Source organism: Pituophis catenifer, unplaced genomic scaffold, assembly GCF_029215685.1.
Source record: "Pituophis catenifer annectens isolate HBS135680 unplaced genomic scaffold, rPitCat1.0.hap2 SCAF_15, whole genome shotgun sequence".
Lineage (NCBI taxonomy): Eukaryota > Metazoa > Chordata > Lepidosauria > Squamata > Colubridae > Pituophis > Pituophis catenifer.
Window position 1 is genome coordinate 9,866,569 of NW_027256895.1, and position 16,037 is coordinate 9,882,605.

At 38.9% G+C, this 16,037-nt stretch overlaps 1 gene segment (V, D, J or C); it reads right to left on the reverse strand.

The window, feature by feature from the left end:
- Positions 1–473: 473 nt before the first annotated feature.
- Positions 474–7,431, reverse strand: LOC139324341 (Ig heavy chain V region-like). The segment is given in 4 exon segments: positions 474–513; positions 1,900–1,964; positions 5,082–5,407; positions 7,404–7,431. Coding segments are annotated over 4 exon segments (459 nt in total).
- Between the last annotated feature and the right edge of the window lie 8,606 nt (positions 7,432–16,037).

Below are 16,037 nucleotides of genomic sequence, written 5' to 3' on the forward strand. Positions count from 1 at the left end.
CAATTAACTCTATTAACTAAACTTTCCCATAAGAGAGGATGCAGAAGAAGATCAGGACCATGGATTAAACCTAGATGAAAGTACAGATGTAAAAATGAGGACAAAAATGAACACAATTCAACATGGTATCTTGCATCACAAAAGGAAAACCACAGCAGCAGAAGTGGAATTCAAATTTTTTTACTACCCGTTCTGTGGGTGTGGTTCAGTGGGCGTGGCTTGGTGGGCGTGGCAGGGAAAGGATACTGCAAAATCCCCATTCCCTCCCCACTCCTGGGGGAAGGATATTGTAAAATGTCCATTCCCACCCCACTCTGGGGCCAGCCAGAGGTGGTATTTGTCGGTTCTCCAAACTACTCAAAATTTCCGCTACCGGTTCTCTAGAACCTGTCAGAATCTGCTGAATTTCACCCCTGCACAGCAGGCTAATAACAGTTAATATATCAAAGCTGTTGAACCACATTAAATATGGACTATAGTATGTGTTCCTGGTAGTTTTCTTTTGATTTGCTACTCCACTACCCTTTGTTGATTTTCTTCCAAATGTGAAACAATCACTTAGTACTTCTCTGGTGACCCCTTTGGGAACACATTAATATTACAGTGAAGAGATTTTGTATAAGATCACTTAAAATTCCTTTCACTGTGTCTCCCCTCCACAGTAATATATGGATGTGTCCTCAATTTTTAGATTGTGCATTTGCAGATAGAAGTTGGAAGCATCTTTGGAGGCAGTAAATCGTCCTTGGATAATTGGCGAATAATAGTTGTTATCAGAGCTGTAATAATAAGCAAGCCATTCCAATCCTTGGCCAGGTTTTTGTCTGATCCAACTCATCCAGTTGTTGTTAACATCAAATCCAGGGATGGAGCAAGTCAGTTTATGGGCTTCTCCTGGTTTTTTCACCACTGGATCTGACTGGGTCAGGACCGCCTGGGAGAAGCATCCTAAACAAAGAAGAGAATTGGATGAGTGTTAGAACATCACAGCTATTGTTAACAAGTTCAGTTCAATGAAGGAATAACAAAAGATTGAGGGAAAATGGCCAAATGAACACACTGGAAGAGAAGACGGCCAATGTGAGGAGAACAGGAAAAAAGGACACCATTGTGGAGAAATAGCTGAATCTCTGAGGGCTTCTGTGACGTAAGCTTGTCAGTTTATATGAGAAGTAAAGTTGTGATGGTTTAAATGAGAAGTAAAAGCGAAGCCAGTTTTGCATAAATCCAGATGGAAAGTGTATAAAAAGATGACTGCCCAGGTGTTCTGCCCCAGCTATGGACCCCAAAGAACGCAGCACACACAAAATCTGTACAAACCTTAGTTTACTAATTAAGGACTACTAATGAGCTTTCTTAGTAGTTGTTCGAACACAAGTACAGTTTAAATCAGTCTTTTCTGAACTAACAAGAGCTCTGAATTAACAAGAGTTGTTAATTTAACTTCATTAACAGCTGACAAGAATTCAAAGAATAATAACTCAATTCTGAGGCACAGTATTTCAGATAATTGTAATCTTACTGTGGTTGGCAGAATGCCCAGAAGCAATTTGCAGGAAAACTGACATGAGATAAACAAGAGCCGAATCAAATGTTTCTTGAATCAAGACACAAAGGAATATGAATGAAGTTGTTTCCTGCAAATTGCATCAGTCGTCGTCCTTCCTTAAATAGGCTAGGGGAGTGGCCAATTAGCCCCAAGCCAAACTCTCAAGGAGACCTCCTCCTGAGGAGCCACTCCTGCCTTTTAACAGCTCTGCGCACTTGTGCATTGAGAAGAGGCTCCTCCACTTCTTCCTCTTCACTTATGGGAGCTTCTGAAGACCCTGGCTGAATCTCCACCTCTGGCACCACATCTTTTCCAGCCTCCTCATTGTCTGACTCGAGTGCCAGCTGCACAGACTGCTGGCAAGCACCACACTAGCCTCCTCACTGTCGGAATCAGCTACTAGCTGCACAGGCCGCTGACGGGTCACAACACCAGGAGTATTAAAATATCAAAGCTAATCTGCTCTGCAAAGAGAAGCTATGAAACATTTTACACATCTGACTGGATCATTCCTTTCTTTAAATTGTTCTTTGTGTTATGTTTGCTATTTAATTACAGCATAATGTATTTTGGAAGGTCCTAAAGGTCCTTCAGCATAATGTATTTTGGCAAACCTAATACTCTTTAGCCTTAACTATGTACCTTATTATTACACTGTAGCTATATTTCAACCTTGCAATATAAGGTACAAGTCTGGGTCCCCTGGTGGTCTCCTTCCCCAAACAAATGAGATGCAATCTTTTTTTTTTTTTGTTTCATAGCCCTAAGGAAAGCTAGCCAGGATCTAACACAGGAATGTCAAACTCGATTTCATTGAGGGCCGCATCAAGTTTGTATTTGACTTCGGGGGGGGGGGGGGGCAGAGTGACCTTGGCTGGGTGGGCATGGCCAGCTCGACATCACTTGTGTCGGGGGTGCCTGTGGTGGCCGAGTGCTCTGCCAGAGAAAATGGGCTCCCAAGCTCCATTTTGGGCTGTGACAGCCTTCTGCAACCCTCTGCCAGTGAAAATGGCCCTCCCGAGCTCCATTTTCACTGGCAGAGGCACCATGGGCCAGTCCTTCACTGTTTCCAGGGTGACCCCATGGGCCAGATTTAAGCAACCCACAGGCCAGATCCGGGCCCCGGGCCTTGAGTTTGACACCCCTGATCTGACAGAAATTTTCAGGCACACTTCCTTTTTCTTACACCTCCTTATACTACTATTTTCCCGCCTGTTCTTTAGTCAACATAGAATAGTAAACACAATGTGGATGCATGGCCTTTTGTTACCGGAAACTTAATCTCCGAAGAAGAACATACTATTTCAGCTTGTCTTCCCCAGTATTTATTTTTATTTATTTTATTTTATTTTATTTCCAATTTATATACCACCCTTCTCCCTGAGGACTCAGGGCAGTGTACAGCCAGAATTAAGAACATGAAAATACAAATATTAAAAAACAATTAATATATACATAAATTTGGCCCAAAAATTAAAAAATCACAAACCAATTTAAAACTTTAAAGATTTCTTCTTAAGCCAGCCCAGCTTGCTGGAAAAAGTGGGTTTTAAGGGCACGGTGGAAGGCACTGAGGTCTTGGATTCTCCTTATCTCTGGGGGTAACTGATTCCAGAGGGTAGGTGCCCCCACAGAGAAGGTTGTCCCCCTGGGGGTCACCAGCCTACATTGTTTGGCTGATGGCAACCTGAGGAGGCCCTCTATGTGGGAGCGCACAGGTCGATGGGAGGCCATCAGTAGCAGCAGGCAGTCTCGAAGATAGCTAGGCCCTATGCCATGGAGCACTTTAAAGGTGATAAGCACACCCGGAAGACCACCGGGAGCCATTGTATGTGCCCACTCCATCTTCGCCACTATTTTCTCCATCCACTCTCAGTTACCATAAGGTGCAGAACATTCTCCTGGGTGAATGCTCAAATCTACTTTATTTTAATTTATTTAAGAAAATTTATACAGCCACCTACAGTAGTGGCCAAAATTGTGGAAAACTTTTGGGAAAAGGGTACAGTATTTTTGAGATCTGATGGCTAATAACGTCACTTTTTCTTGGAGTAGTACCATAAAATTATATATCAAAATCAAAAATTAAATCAAAAGATAATTTAATCAAGAATGTAATGTAATAACCTTTATGAAGGATTTGCTATTATAATAGTTATAAAGAAGAAAAGTGAAACACGTAGAAAAAACGAGATATACAAAATTATCACCATAGAAAAAAATGAGATATACATCAATTATCACCATGTTAGGAAACCTTTAGCATGAATTATGGCCTAACAACATCTTCCCATGGAGTGAACCAAGTCTTTTAGTTTTGCAGCTGTTATAATGTGAAACCAAGATTGAATGATTGCTTCTATTTCAATCCAAGTTTTATTTATTTTATATTATTTGTACATGTCGATGCATGAATGGTGTGATACCCTTAGTTTCATACATTTTAATAAAAATAAACATCATATTGTTACACATAAAATGGGCCTAGTGGCTCAGTAGACTAATACCATTGTGATTAACACCAGCTGTCTGCAAGTTCGAATCTCACCAGGCTCAAGGTTGACTCAGCCTTCCATCCTTTCTAAGGTAGGTAAATTGAGGACCCAGTTTGTGGGGGCAATAAGCTGACTTTGTATAAATATACAAAAGTATGAAGGCTATTGCTTAACGCATTTTAAGCCGCCCTGAGTCTCCGGAGAAGGGCGGCATATAAATCAAATTAAATATATATATATATTACATTTGCTTCTATTAACTGGGTTTTATTGCTGGCTATATTTGGTTATAACATTTCACAGAATACAGATAAATGAACGAAGTTTGTTGCAGTACATTCTTGATTAAATTATCTTTCCATTGATATATATTTTTATGGTACTACTCCAAAAAAAAAGTGGCGTTATTAGCCATAAAACTTCAAAAATACACTTTTCCCAAAAGGTTTCCACCATTTTGGCCACCACTGTAACTCACTCTCAGGGACTCTGGCCAGCTTACAAGTATAAAACCCCCATATAGAAACAATAAAATCACAATAACCTTTCCTCCATGCATCTATGGCATTTCTGCATGAATGAGAACTTGGGGGGCGGGGGGGAAGATCATTGTGAAAAGAAATTTGGGAGATGTTCAACCACTAATAAGACAAAATTGAGCATTGAAAGAAAGCATTTGTCCTAAATGAATAGTCACAGTGAGAATTCTTTCATGTTTTATAATGAAGAAATCAAGATTTTATGACTACATAACACTTTGCAAGGAAAAGGAAAATGTATCACGATGCTGTTTTGCATCTGAAGAAGAAAAATCCTGCTGAAAACCACAGCAGTCCAGCTGGAGCCTTATAAATCAGTTGTTCTACCCTATGAAGTCAGAGTGAATAATCTCTGTCTATCTCGTGTTTTTCTTTTGCCTATTTATCCCACTCCTCTCTGCCTGGCTGATTTTGTTTCATAGGCTAGATAAATCATTGGGAGGTTCTCTGGCATCCTGTCTCAAGATATTTCAGTCATTCAAGGAGGAGTTTTTGCACGAGTTCTCCTAGGACTCCTTTGACTGTGTATCTTGCACAATAATACACAGCTGTGTCTTCAGCTTTGAGGTTGTTCATTTGCAGATAGGAGTTGGAACTGTCCTTGGAGGCAGTAAAGCGCCCTTGGATTGTTGGTGAATAATGTTTGTAACTAGAATCATAATAAGAAACAAGCCACTCCAATCCTTGGCCAGGTTTCTGTCTGACCCATTCAATCCAGTAGCCGTTAACATTAAATCCAGTGACAGCACAAGTCAATTTATGAGCTTTTCCTGGTTCCTTCCGCACTGGATCTGACTGGGTCAGGACTACCTGGGAGAAGCCTCCTAAACAAAGAAAAAACAACAGAATTGGATGAGAGTTAGGACATGACAGCCATTGTTTTAAGAATTGAAATTTCACTTCAATGAAGGAATAAAAGTAATAGAATAAAATGGCAAAATGAACCCACGGGAAGAAAAGGCAGCCAATGTGAGGAGAACTGGAAGGAAGGATGGCATAGTGGAAGAACAGCTATTTCTCTGAGAGCTTCTGTGAGGTGAATGCGGTCTATCTGTTTGTGGTGAGGAGCTTTGAGGGTTTAAATGAGAAGTGAAAGTGATGTCGAGTTTGCATAAATTCCATTGGGAATGGTATAAATACGAGATGGATATCAGGGTGTGTTGACACCATAGTGGAAGAATAGCTGGATCCTTGAGGGCTTCTGTGAAGTGGGCCTGTCAGTTTATGTGAGATTTGAAGTTTTGATGGTTTAAGTGAGAAGTGGAAGTGATGCCAATTTTGCATCTATGTTAGGATATGGTTTGAGCCTAACTATGTTGTACAGACAATATAAGTGTACTGTAACTTTAAGCTGTAACTGTATTATGTGGCTTTAATGCTGAGTCATGCTGTAATCACATAATTACTGGTTGTGAGAATATTTAAGCAAGGTACTGCAACGTGTTCAGTTGCTGCTATGATCTGTTGTTGATGAGGAAGCTGCTATGTTATGCTGCCGTTGTGTATGAAGATAATGAGATGATGAAGCTGCGATGATAAGCTACCATTGAGAGGAGTTGTTATCTGTAATCATCGTTTGATGGATCTGCAACCATCGTGGTTTGTGAACCAGAGTGAGTTTGTTATTCTAACCAACTACTGTTTGTTGGGTAAGAAGATTCTGTAACTACTGGACTGATTTACTGGCAAAGACTTGGAATTTGTTTAAAGACTATGAGACTGTTTTTCTACTATAAAGTAAGCTTTTGATAAACCAGTTTGCTTATCTCTTATTCATTGCTCTCAGCAACGTTTCTCTGTGCAATCTACTCTGCTGGTTGGTAACACAACAACAATAACCTTAACAATCTAACCAGATGGAAACTGCATAAATACAAGATTTATAGAGTATTAAAATATCCAATCTAATATGCTCTGCAATGAGAAGCTATTAAACATTTTAGACATTTGACTGGATCATTCCTTTCTGTAAAATCTTCTTCATCTTGGGTTTGTCCTTTAATTATAGGGTAATGTGCTTTGACATGTCCTTAGAACTTCATGGTCTCTCAGTTCTACTGCCCACCTTCTCATTACATTGTAGCTATATTTTGACCTCACAGTATAGGGGACAACTCTGGTTTCTCTGGTGGTCTCCATCCCACTCTTATGAACAGGAGATATATTTTATATCCTTATTTAAAACTGAGTGAAATTGTAAAGCTGACCTTCCTTAAAATGTTTTTAAAGACATAAATATTATGAGAAGGAAGATCAAGTCCTTAGAGGTAGGACCATATCAAGACACTGCCATCATTCACAGGAAGATAAGGAAGAAAAGCTCACCAGCGTGCCTACGGTCCCTGTCCTAATGTTTCCTTTTATTTGTATCCTTTTCATGTATTTATAATTATGTTTACACTTGTATCTGTCATAAAATAAATGTTTGATGAAATAAATAAATAAAAATAAAATAAAATAAGATGCTGAAGGAACTAGAAGAGTAATTTTCTTGAACCAGTCTATATCTTTAATAAACAAGGTCAATTTTTAACTCTCTTGATTTACCTGTTGTATTCCTTTTCCAAAATATGGAGTATTCTATTAGCTGTTTTCAGGTTTCACTCCTATTGCCATCCAATGTATTCTGTGCTTCTCAGCTGCCTCTTCTGGGTTGATTTTAAGTTTAAAATGTTAATAGGTTTATTACTTTTTCTGGCTTCTCTTATTTTCTTTATTAATCTTCCCTCCCTCCCTCCCTCCAGCGCATCCTTCCTTCCATCCTCTCCCTTCCTCCCTCCCTCCCTCCCTCCCTCCTTACTTCTTGCCTGCCTGCTGTACCTTCCACTCTTTTATTTCCTTTATCCATTTCTCCACTTTCTTTTATCTGCTTCTATTATCCCTTTTCCTCCTCTTCCTTCATTAACATAGAATAATAGATACAGTGTGGATACAATTCTACCAATACTGGCAACTTAATCTCTCAAGAAGAATATATTATTTCCATTTGTCTTCCCCAGTATGTGCCTACTCTATTCTATTTTCCATCCACCTTCAGCTACCATAGCATGCAGAATATTTTGCTGATGATCAAATCTATTTTATTTTTGTTTATTTAATTAAATTTATATGGCCACCCAACTCACTTTTAGTGATTCTAGGCAGCTTACAAGGCTAAAAAACCAATATAAAACCAATAAAACATCAATAACCTTCCCTCCACCCATCTAAGGTATTTGGGCATGAATGAGAACATGGGGGGGGGGGGGGAAGAGATGATTGTGAAAAGAAAGTAGGGAGATGTTCAACCACTAATCAGACAAAACTCAGCATTGAAAGAAAACATTTGTCCTAAATGAATGGTTGCAGTGAGAATTCTTTGTTTTATAATAAAGAAATCAAGATGTTATGACTACATAATTGTATGTATATTTGGGTATAATTCATAATTGTGCATCATAATTTTGAGAAATACAACTTCGTATGTGGGAAATGATGACAAACAAAAGATTCCGTAACTCCAAATGTTGAATGAGTGATAACACGTTAGATGGAAGAAGACACATGTGTACTGTTAGATGGAAGCATGAAGAGAAAAAGGAACATGAATTGTAATGTGGTTTGTATCTGAAGAAGAAAAATCCTGCTGAAAACTACAGCAGTCCAGCTGGAGCCTAATAAGCAAAAGTTCATTAACATGTTCAACCATGTTAAGTCAGGGTGAATAATCTCTGTCTATCTCGTGTTTTTCTTTTGCCTATTTATCCCACTCCTCTCTGCCTGGCTGATTTTGTTTCACAGGCTAGACAAACGATTGACTGGTCTTCTGGCATCCTGTTTCAATATATTTCAGTCATTCAAGGAAGAGTTTTTGTATGAGTTCTCCTAGGACCCTTTTCACTGTGTCTCTTGCACAATAATACACAGCAGTGTCTTCAGCTTTGAGGTTGTTCATCTGCAGATAGAGGTTGGAACTGTCCTTGGAGGCAGTAAAGCGCCCTTGGATTGTGGGTGAATAATAGTTGCTACTAGATGAATAATAGCGAACAAGCCATTCCAGTCCTTGGCCAGGTTTCTGTCTGATCCAACCCATCCAGTAGCTGTTGACATTAAATCCAGTGACAGCACAAGTCAGTTTATGAGCTTCTCCTGGTTCCTTCAGCACTGGATCTGACTGGGTCAGGACTACCTGGGAGAAGCCTCCTAAACAAAGAAAAACAAAATTGGGTGAGAGTTAGGACATCACAGCCATTGTTTTAAGAATTGAAACTTCACTTCAACAAAGGAATAAAAGTTTTAGAATAAAATGGCAAAATAAACCACGGGAAGAAAAGACAGCCAATGCGAGGAGAACTGGAAGGAAGGATGGCATAGTGGAAGAACGGCTATTTCTCTGAGGGCTTCTGTGAGGTGAATCTGTGTGTCTGTTTGTGGTGGGGAGCTTTGAGGGTTTAAATGAGAAGTGAAAGTGATGTCGAGTTTGCATAAATCATGTTGGAGACTGTATAAATACGAGATGAATATCAGGGTGTCTTACACAATATAAACGAATCTCTTCTGCAATTGAAAGCATTGCACTATTTTAACATTTCCGGCCAGATTATTTTCCTGTGTAAATTGCACTTGCTTCATTTCTTATTTAATTGTAAATTTATTTTAGGATGTGTTCCCTTAAGATTCAAGAGATGCATGCTTGGGCTTACAGTATGTTCTCTATCTTAAACTATCTAGCTTCTTTTTACATAGTCACCAAGATTTCTAATCCTGAGCACATACCTGAAAAACCATCAATTCATTTCATGGTTTTATTGAATCACTGAACACAGAAATTTACAGCTGACTTTAACTCTTCAATGATTGCATAGACACAACCCTGCAGGTTTTTAGGCAATACTAAGGAAGCGACTTAACATTCCCTTCCCCTTAGATGTTTTTAAGCTTGGCAATATAGAATAGAACTATGGAATTCTCATGGTCGCCATCCAAGACTGAAGTCATTGGGAGACAAGATTGGGACTCCATTTCTTATTTAATTGTAGTGTAATGTATTTTAGAACGTGTTCCTTAGGATCCAAGATACGGATGCTTGGGCTTATGTTCTCTGTCTTCAATTAGGTAACTTCTTTTTACATAGTCACCAAGATTTCTAATCCTGAACTTAGAAAGACCACTAATTCATTTTGAGGTCTTATTGAATCACTGCACACAGAAATCTCCACCAGATTTTAATTGCATAGACACAATCCTGCAGGTTTTTAGGCAATATTAAGTGGCTTGGCATTCCCTTCTACGTTTTCAAGTTTTTCAAGTTTGGCAATGTAAAGTACAACTCTGGAATTTTCATGGTCTCATCCAGGATTGACGTCATTGGGAGACTAGATTGATGGGAATGTACATAATGAAATAGTTATTATTAAACTTCTCCCTAGATTGGGGAAGGAGGGAGGAGAATTGAAAGACAGATTGAATCAGATGAAAGCAGAGATGACAGCAGAAATGAATACAATTTGAAATGACATCTTGTATTAGGAAGGAAAAACCACAGCAGGTTAATCGGAGGTCAATAAGGAAACACTGTTGATTCACATTAAAGGTGCACTCTAATATTTATTTTGATAGTTTTCGTTTGATTAGCTATTCCATTAACTCTTGGTGATTCACTTCCAAGTGTGAAGCAATCTTTTAGTGGTTCTCTGGTGACCCCTTCAGGCACACTTTATTAATACAGTGAAGAGATTTTGCGTGAGATCTCATAGGACTCCTTTCATTGTGCTTCCCCAACACAAAAATAGATGGCTGTGTCCTCTAGTTTAAGGCTGTTCATTTGCAGATAGAAGTTGGAACTGTCTTTGTAGCTAGTAAACCTTCCTTGGACTGTGGAAGAATAAGAGTTGCTACTAGACGTGTGATGGTAAACTAAACACTCCAGTCTTTGACCGGATTTCTGTCTGACCCAATCCATCCCGTAGGTGTCAGTGTTGAATCCAGCGAAAGCGCAAGTCAGTTTATGAGCTTCTCCTGGTTTCTTCAGTGCCGGATCTGACTGGGTCAGAACTTTCTGAGAGAGGGCACCTAAACAGAGAAGAAACAACAGAATTGGGGGTGGGTTAGGACATCACAGCCATGGCTGAGGAAGGAAGCTTCATTGGCGTGACACAAAGAATGACATGGAAAAAGAAACACACCAGAACTGAAGATAACCAGTGTGAGGAGAACTGAAGAGAAGGACATCATAGTGGAAGAATGGCTGGATGTTTGAGGGCTTCTGTGAAGTGAGCCTCTCGGTTTATGTGAGATGAGTAATTGTGATGGTTTAAATGAGAAGTGAAAGCAATGCCAATTTTGCATATATCCAGATGGAAACTGCATAAATACAAGATGAATCCCCAGGAGTATTATATTATCAAAGCTAATCTGCTCTGCAAAGAGATGCTATTAAACATTTTAGACATTTTACTGGATCATTCCTTTCTGTAAAACCTTCTTCGCCTTGGGTATGGTCTTTAATTATAGCGTAATGTGCTTTGGCATGTCCTTAGAACCTCATGGTCTCTCAGTTCTACTGCCCACCTTCTCATTACACTGTAGCTATATTTTGACCTCACAGTATAGGGGACAACTCTGGCTTCTTCTCAGAAGAAATGACACCTGACTCTGTTTTGTTTCATTGGCCTGGGAAAACTGATGAGGGTCTGTTACAGTCACATGTGAAGAATTTATCCATAATGAACATTATCATCCCCATATGAACAGGATATATTTTTATATACCTTTTTGAAAGTGAGAGAAATTGTAAAGCTTGCCTTTCTTAAAATGTTTTTAAAGGCATAAATATTCTGTGAAGGAAGATCAATTCCTTATAGGTAGCATCATGCCAACATTCAGGGGAAGATGCCTAAGGATCTACTATAGAAGGGAAATGTTCTTGAACCAATCTATATCTTTAATAAATAGGAGGAAAAAAATGTAACTGTTCTTGATTTACCTGTTCTATTACTTTTTGAAACTATGGAGAATTCAATTGGCTGGATGGCAGTGTTTCACTCCCATTACCATCCAATGTATTCTGTGCTGCCTCTTCCGGGTGGATTTTAAGTTTGAAATGTTAATAAATTTGTTACTTCTTCTGGCTTCCCTTAATATCCCTTCTAATTCTTTCTTCCCTCCCTCCTTCCTTCCCTTCATTCCCTCCCTCCTTCCTCCCCTTCCTTCTTTCCTTCCTTCCCACCTTCCTGCCTTCCAACTCAACTTTCTAATCTTATATTTCTTTCTGTCAGTTTTCCTTTCCTTTTACCTGCTTCTATAACTCTTTTTCCTCCTCTTGTTTTATCCACATAGAGTAGTAAATAAGTGTGGATGCATGAATTTTCATTACTGGAAACCAAATCTCAGCAGGAGAATTTACTATTTCCATTTGTCTTCCCCAGTATGTGCCCTCTCTATTTGATTTTCCACATCCACCCTCAGTTCCCACAGTGTGAATATTTTGCTGATGATCGAATCTATTTTATTTTTATTAACTAATTAAATTTATATTGCTGCCCAGCTCACTCTCAATGACTCTGGGCAGCTTACAAGAAGAAAAACAGAACATAAAAATAATAAATAACCTTCCCTTCACCCATCTACGATATATTAGCATGAATGAGAAGATGGAGAAAAAGATTCTTGTGAAAAGAAAGTAGGGAGACTTTCAACCACTAATATGACAAAACTGAGTTTTGAAAGAAAACATTTGTCCTAAATGTATGGTTACAGTGAGAATTCTTTCCTGTTTTTTAATATTCACAATTCATAATTGTGCAATTTGAGAAATACAACTTGGTATGTGAGAAATGGCGAGATACAAAAGATTCCCTAACTCCAAATGTTGAATGAATGATAACACTTCACATGGAAGAAGACACGTGTGTACTGTGAGATGGAAGCATAGGGAGGAAAAGGAACATGTATTGTGATGCCATTTTGAATCTGAAGAAGAAAAATCCTGCTGAAAACCACAGCAGTCCAGCTGGAGCCTAATAATTCAAAATTGTTCAACCATGTTAAGTCAGGGTGAATAATATCTGTCTGTCTCATGTTTTTCTTTTGCCTATTTATCCCACTCCTCTCTGCCTGGCTGATTTTGTTTCATAGGCTATAGAAATCATTGGGTGGTTCTCTGGCATCCTGTCTCAAGATATTTCAGTCATTCAAGGAAGAGTTTTTGCACTAGTTCTCCTAGGACTCCTTTCACTGTGTGTCTTGCACAATAATACACAGCCGTGTCTTCAGCTTTGAGGTTGTTCATTTGCAGATAGGAGTTGGAACTATCCTTGGAGGCAGTAAAGCGCCCTTGGATTGTGGGTGAATAATATTTGTTACTAGAATCATAATAAGAAACAAGCCACTCCAATCCTTGGCCAGGTTTCTGTCTGACCCAACCCATCCAGTAGCTGTTTAGACTAAATCCCGTGACAGCACAAGTCAGTTTATGAGCTTCTCCTGGTTCCTTCAGCACTGGATCTGACTGGGTCAGGACTACCTGGGAGAAGCCTCCTAAACAAAGAAAAAAAACAACAGAATTGGATGAGAGTTAGGACATCACAGCCATTGTTTTAAATATTGAAACTTCACTTCAATGAAGGAATAAAAGTAAATGAATAAAATGGCAAATTGAACCCACGGGAAGAAAAGGCAGCCAATGTGAGGAGAACTGGAAGGAAGGATGGCATAGTGGAAGAACAGCTATTTCTCTGAGGGCTTCTGTGAGGTGAATCTGTCTGTCTGTTTGTGGTGGGGAGCTTTGAGGGTTTAAATGAGAAATGAAAGTGATGTCCAGTTTGCATAAATCATGTTGGAGACTGTATAAATACGAGATGAATATCAGGGTGTCTTACACAATATAAACGAATCTCTTCTGCAATTGAAAGCATTGCACTATTTTAACATTTCCGTCCAGATTATTTTCTTGTGTAAATTGTACTTGGTGCTTCATTTCTTATTTAATTGTAAATGTATTTTAGGATGTGTTCCCTTAAGATTCAAGATATGCATGCTTGGACTTACAGTATATTCTCTATCTTAAACTAGCTAGCTTGTTTTTACATAGTCACCAAGATTTCTAATCCTGAGCACATACCTGAAAAACCCCCAATTCATTTCATGGTTTTATTGAATCACTGCACACAGAAATCTACAGCTGACCTTAACTCTTCAATGATTGCATAGACACAACCCTGCAGGCTTTTAGGCAATACTAAGGAAGTGGCTTAACATTCCCTTCCCCTTAGATGTTTTTAAGCTTGGCAATATAGAATAGAACTATGGAATTCTCATGGTCGCCATCCAAGACTGAAGTCATTGGGAGACAAGATTGGGGCTCCATTTCTTATTTAATTGTAGTGTAATGTATTTTAGAACGTGTTCCTTAGGATCCAAGATACGGATGCTTGGGCTTATGTTCTCTATCTTAAATTCGGTAGCTTCTTTTTACATAGTCACCAAGATTTCTAATCCTGAACTTAGAAAGACCACTAATTCATTTTGAGGACTTATTGAATCACTGCACACAGAAATCTCTGCCAGATTTTAATTGCATAGACACAATCCTGCAGGTTTTTAGGCAATATTAAGTGGCTTGGCATTCCCTTCTACGTTTTCAAGTTTTTCAAGTTTGGCAATGTAAAGTACAACTCTGGAATTTTCATGGTCTCCCTCCAGGATTGAAGTCATTGGGAGACTACATTGATGGGAATGTACATAATGAAATAGTTATTATTAAACGTCTCCCTAGATTGGGGACGGAGGTAGGAGAATTGAAAGACAGATTGAATCAGATGAAAGCAGAGATGACAGCAGAAATGAATACAATTTGAAATGACATCTTGTATTAGGAAGGAAAAACCACAGCAGGTTAATCGGAGGTCAATAAGGAAACACTGTTGATTCACATTAAATGTGCACTCTAATATTTATTTTGATAGTTTTCGTTTGATTAGCTATTCCATTAACTCTTGGTGATTCACTTCCAAATGTGAAGCAATTGTTTAGTGGTTCTCTGGTGACCCCTTCAGGCACACTTTATTAATACAGTAAAGAGATTTTGCATAAGATCTCATAGGACTCCTTTCATTGTGCTTCCCCAGCACAGAAATAGATGGCTGTGTCCTCTATTTTAAGGCTGTGCATTTGCAGATAGAAGTTGGAACTGTCTTTGTAGCTAGTAAACCTTCTTTGGACTGTGGAAGAATAAGAGTTGCTACTAGACGTGTGATGGTAAACTATCCACTCCAGTCTTTGACTGGGTTTCTGTCTGACCCAATCCATCCCGTAGGTGTCAATGTTGAATCCAGTGACAGCGCAAGTCAGTTTATGAGCTTCTCCTGTTTTCTTCAGCGCCGGATCTGACTCGGTCAGAACTTTCTGAGAGAGGGCACCTAAACAGAAAAGAAACAAAAGAATTAGGGGAAGGTTAGGACATCACAGCCATGGCCAGTCATTGGCGTGTCACAAAGAATGACATGGAAAAAGAAACACACCAGAACTGAAGATAACCAGTGTGAGGAGAACTGAAGAGAAGGACATCATAGTGGAAGAATGGCTGGATGTTTGAGGGCTTCTGTGAAGTGAGCCTCTCGGTTTATGTGAGATGAGTAATTGTGATGGTTTAAATGAGAAATGAAAGCTATGCCAATTTTGCATATATCCAGATGGAAACTGCATAAATACAAGATGAATCCCCAGGAGTATTATATTATCAAAGCTAATCTGCTCTGCAAAGAGATGCTATTAAACATTTTAGACATTTGACTGGATCATTCCTTTCTGTAAAACCTTCTTCGCCTTGGGTATGGTCTTTAATTATAGCGTAATGTGCTTTGGCATGTCCTTAGAACCTCTTGCTATCTCAGTTCTACTGCCCACCTTCTCATTACACTGTAGCTATATTTTGACCTCACAGTATAGGGGACAACTCTGGTTTCTCTGGTGGTCTCCTCCTCAGAAGAAATGACACCTGACCCTGTTTTGTTTCATTGGCCTGGGAAAACAGATGAGGGTCTGTTACAGTCACATGTGAATAATTTATCCATAATGAACATTATCATCCCCATATGAACAGGAGATATTTTTATATACCTTTTTTGAAAGTGAGAGAAATTGTAAAGCTTGCCTTTCTTAAAATGTTTTTAAAGGCATAAATATTCTGTGAAGGAAGATCAATTCCTTATAGGTAGCATCATGCCAACATTCAGGGGAAGATGCCTAAGGACCTACTATAGAAGGGAAATGTTCTTGAGCCAATCTATATCTTTAATAAATAGGAGGAAAAAAATGTAACTGTTCTTGATTTACCTGTTCTATTACTTTTTGAAACTATGGAGAATTCCATTGGCTGGATGGCAGTGTTTCACTCCCATTACCATCCAATGTATTCTGTGCTGCCTCTTCCGGGTGGATTTTAAGTTTGAAATGTTAATAAATTTATTACTTCTT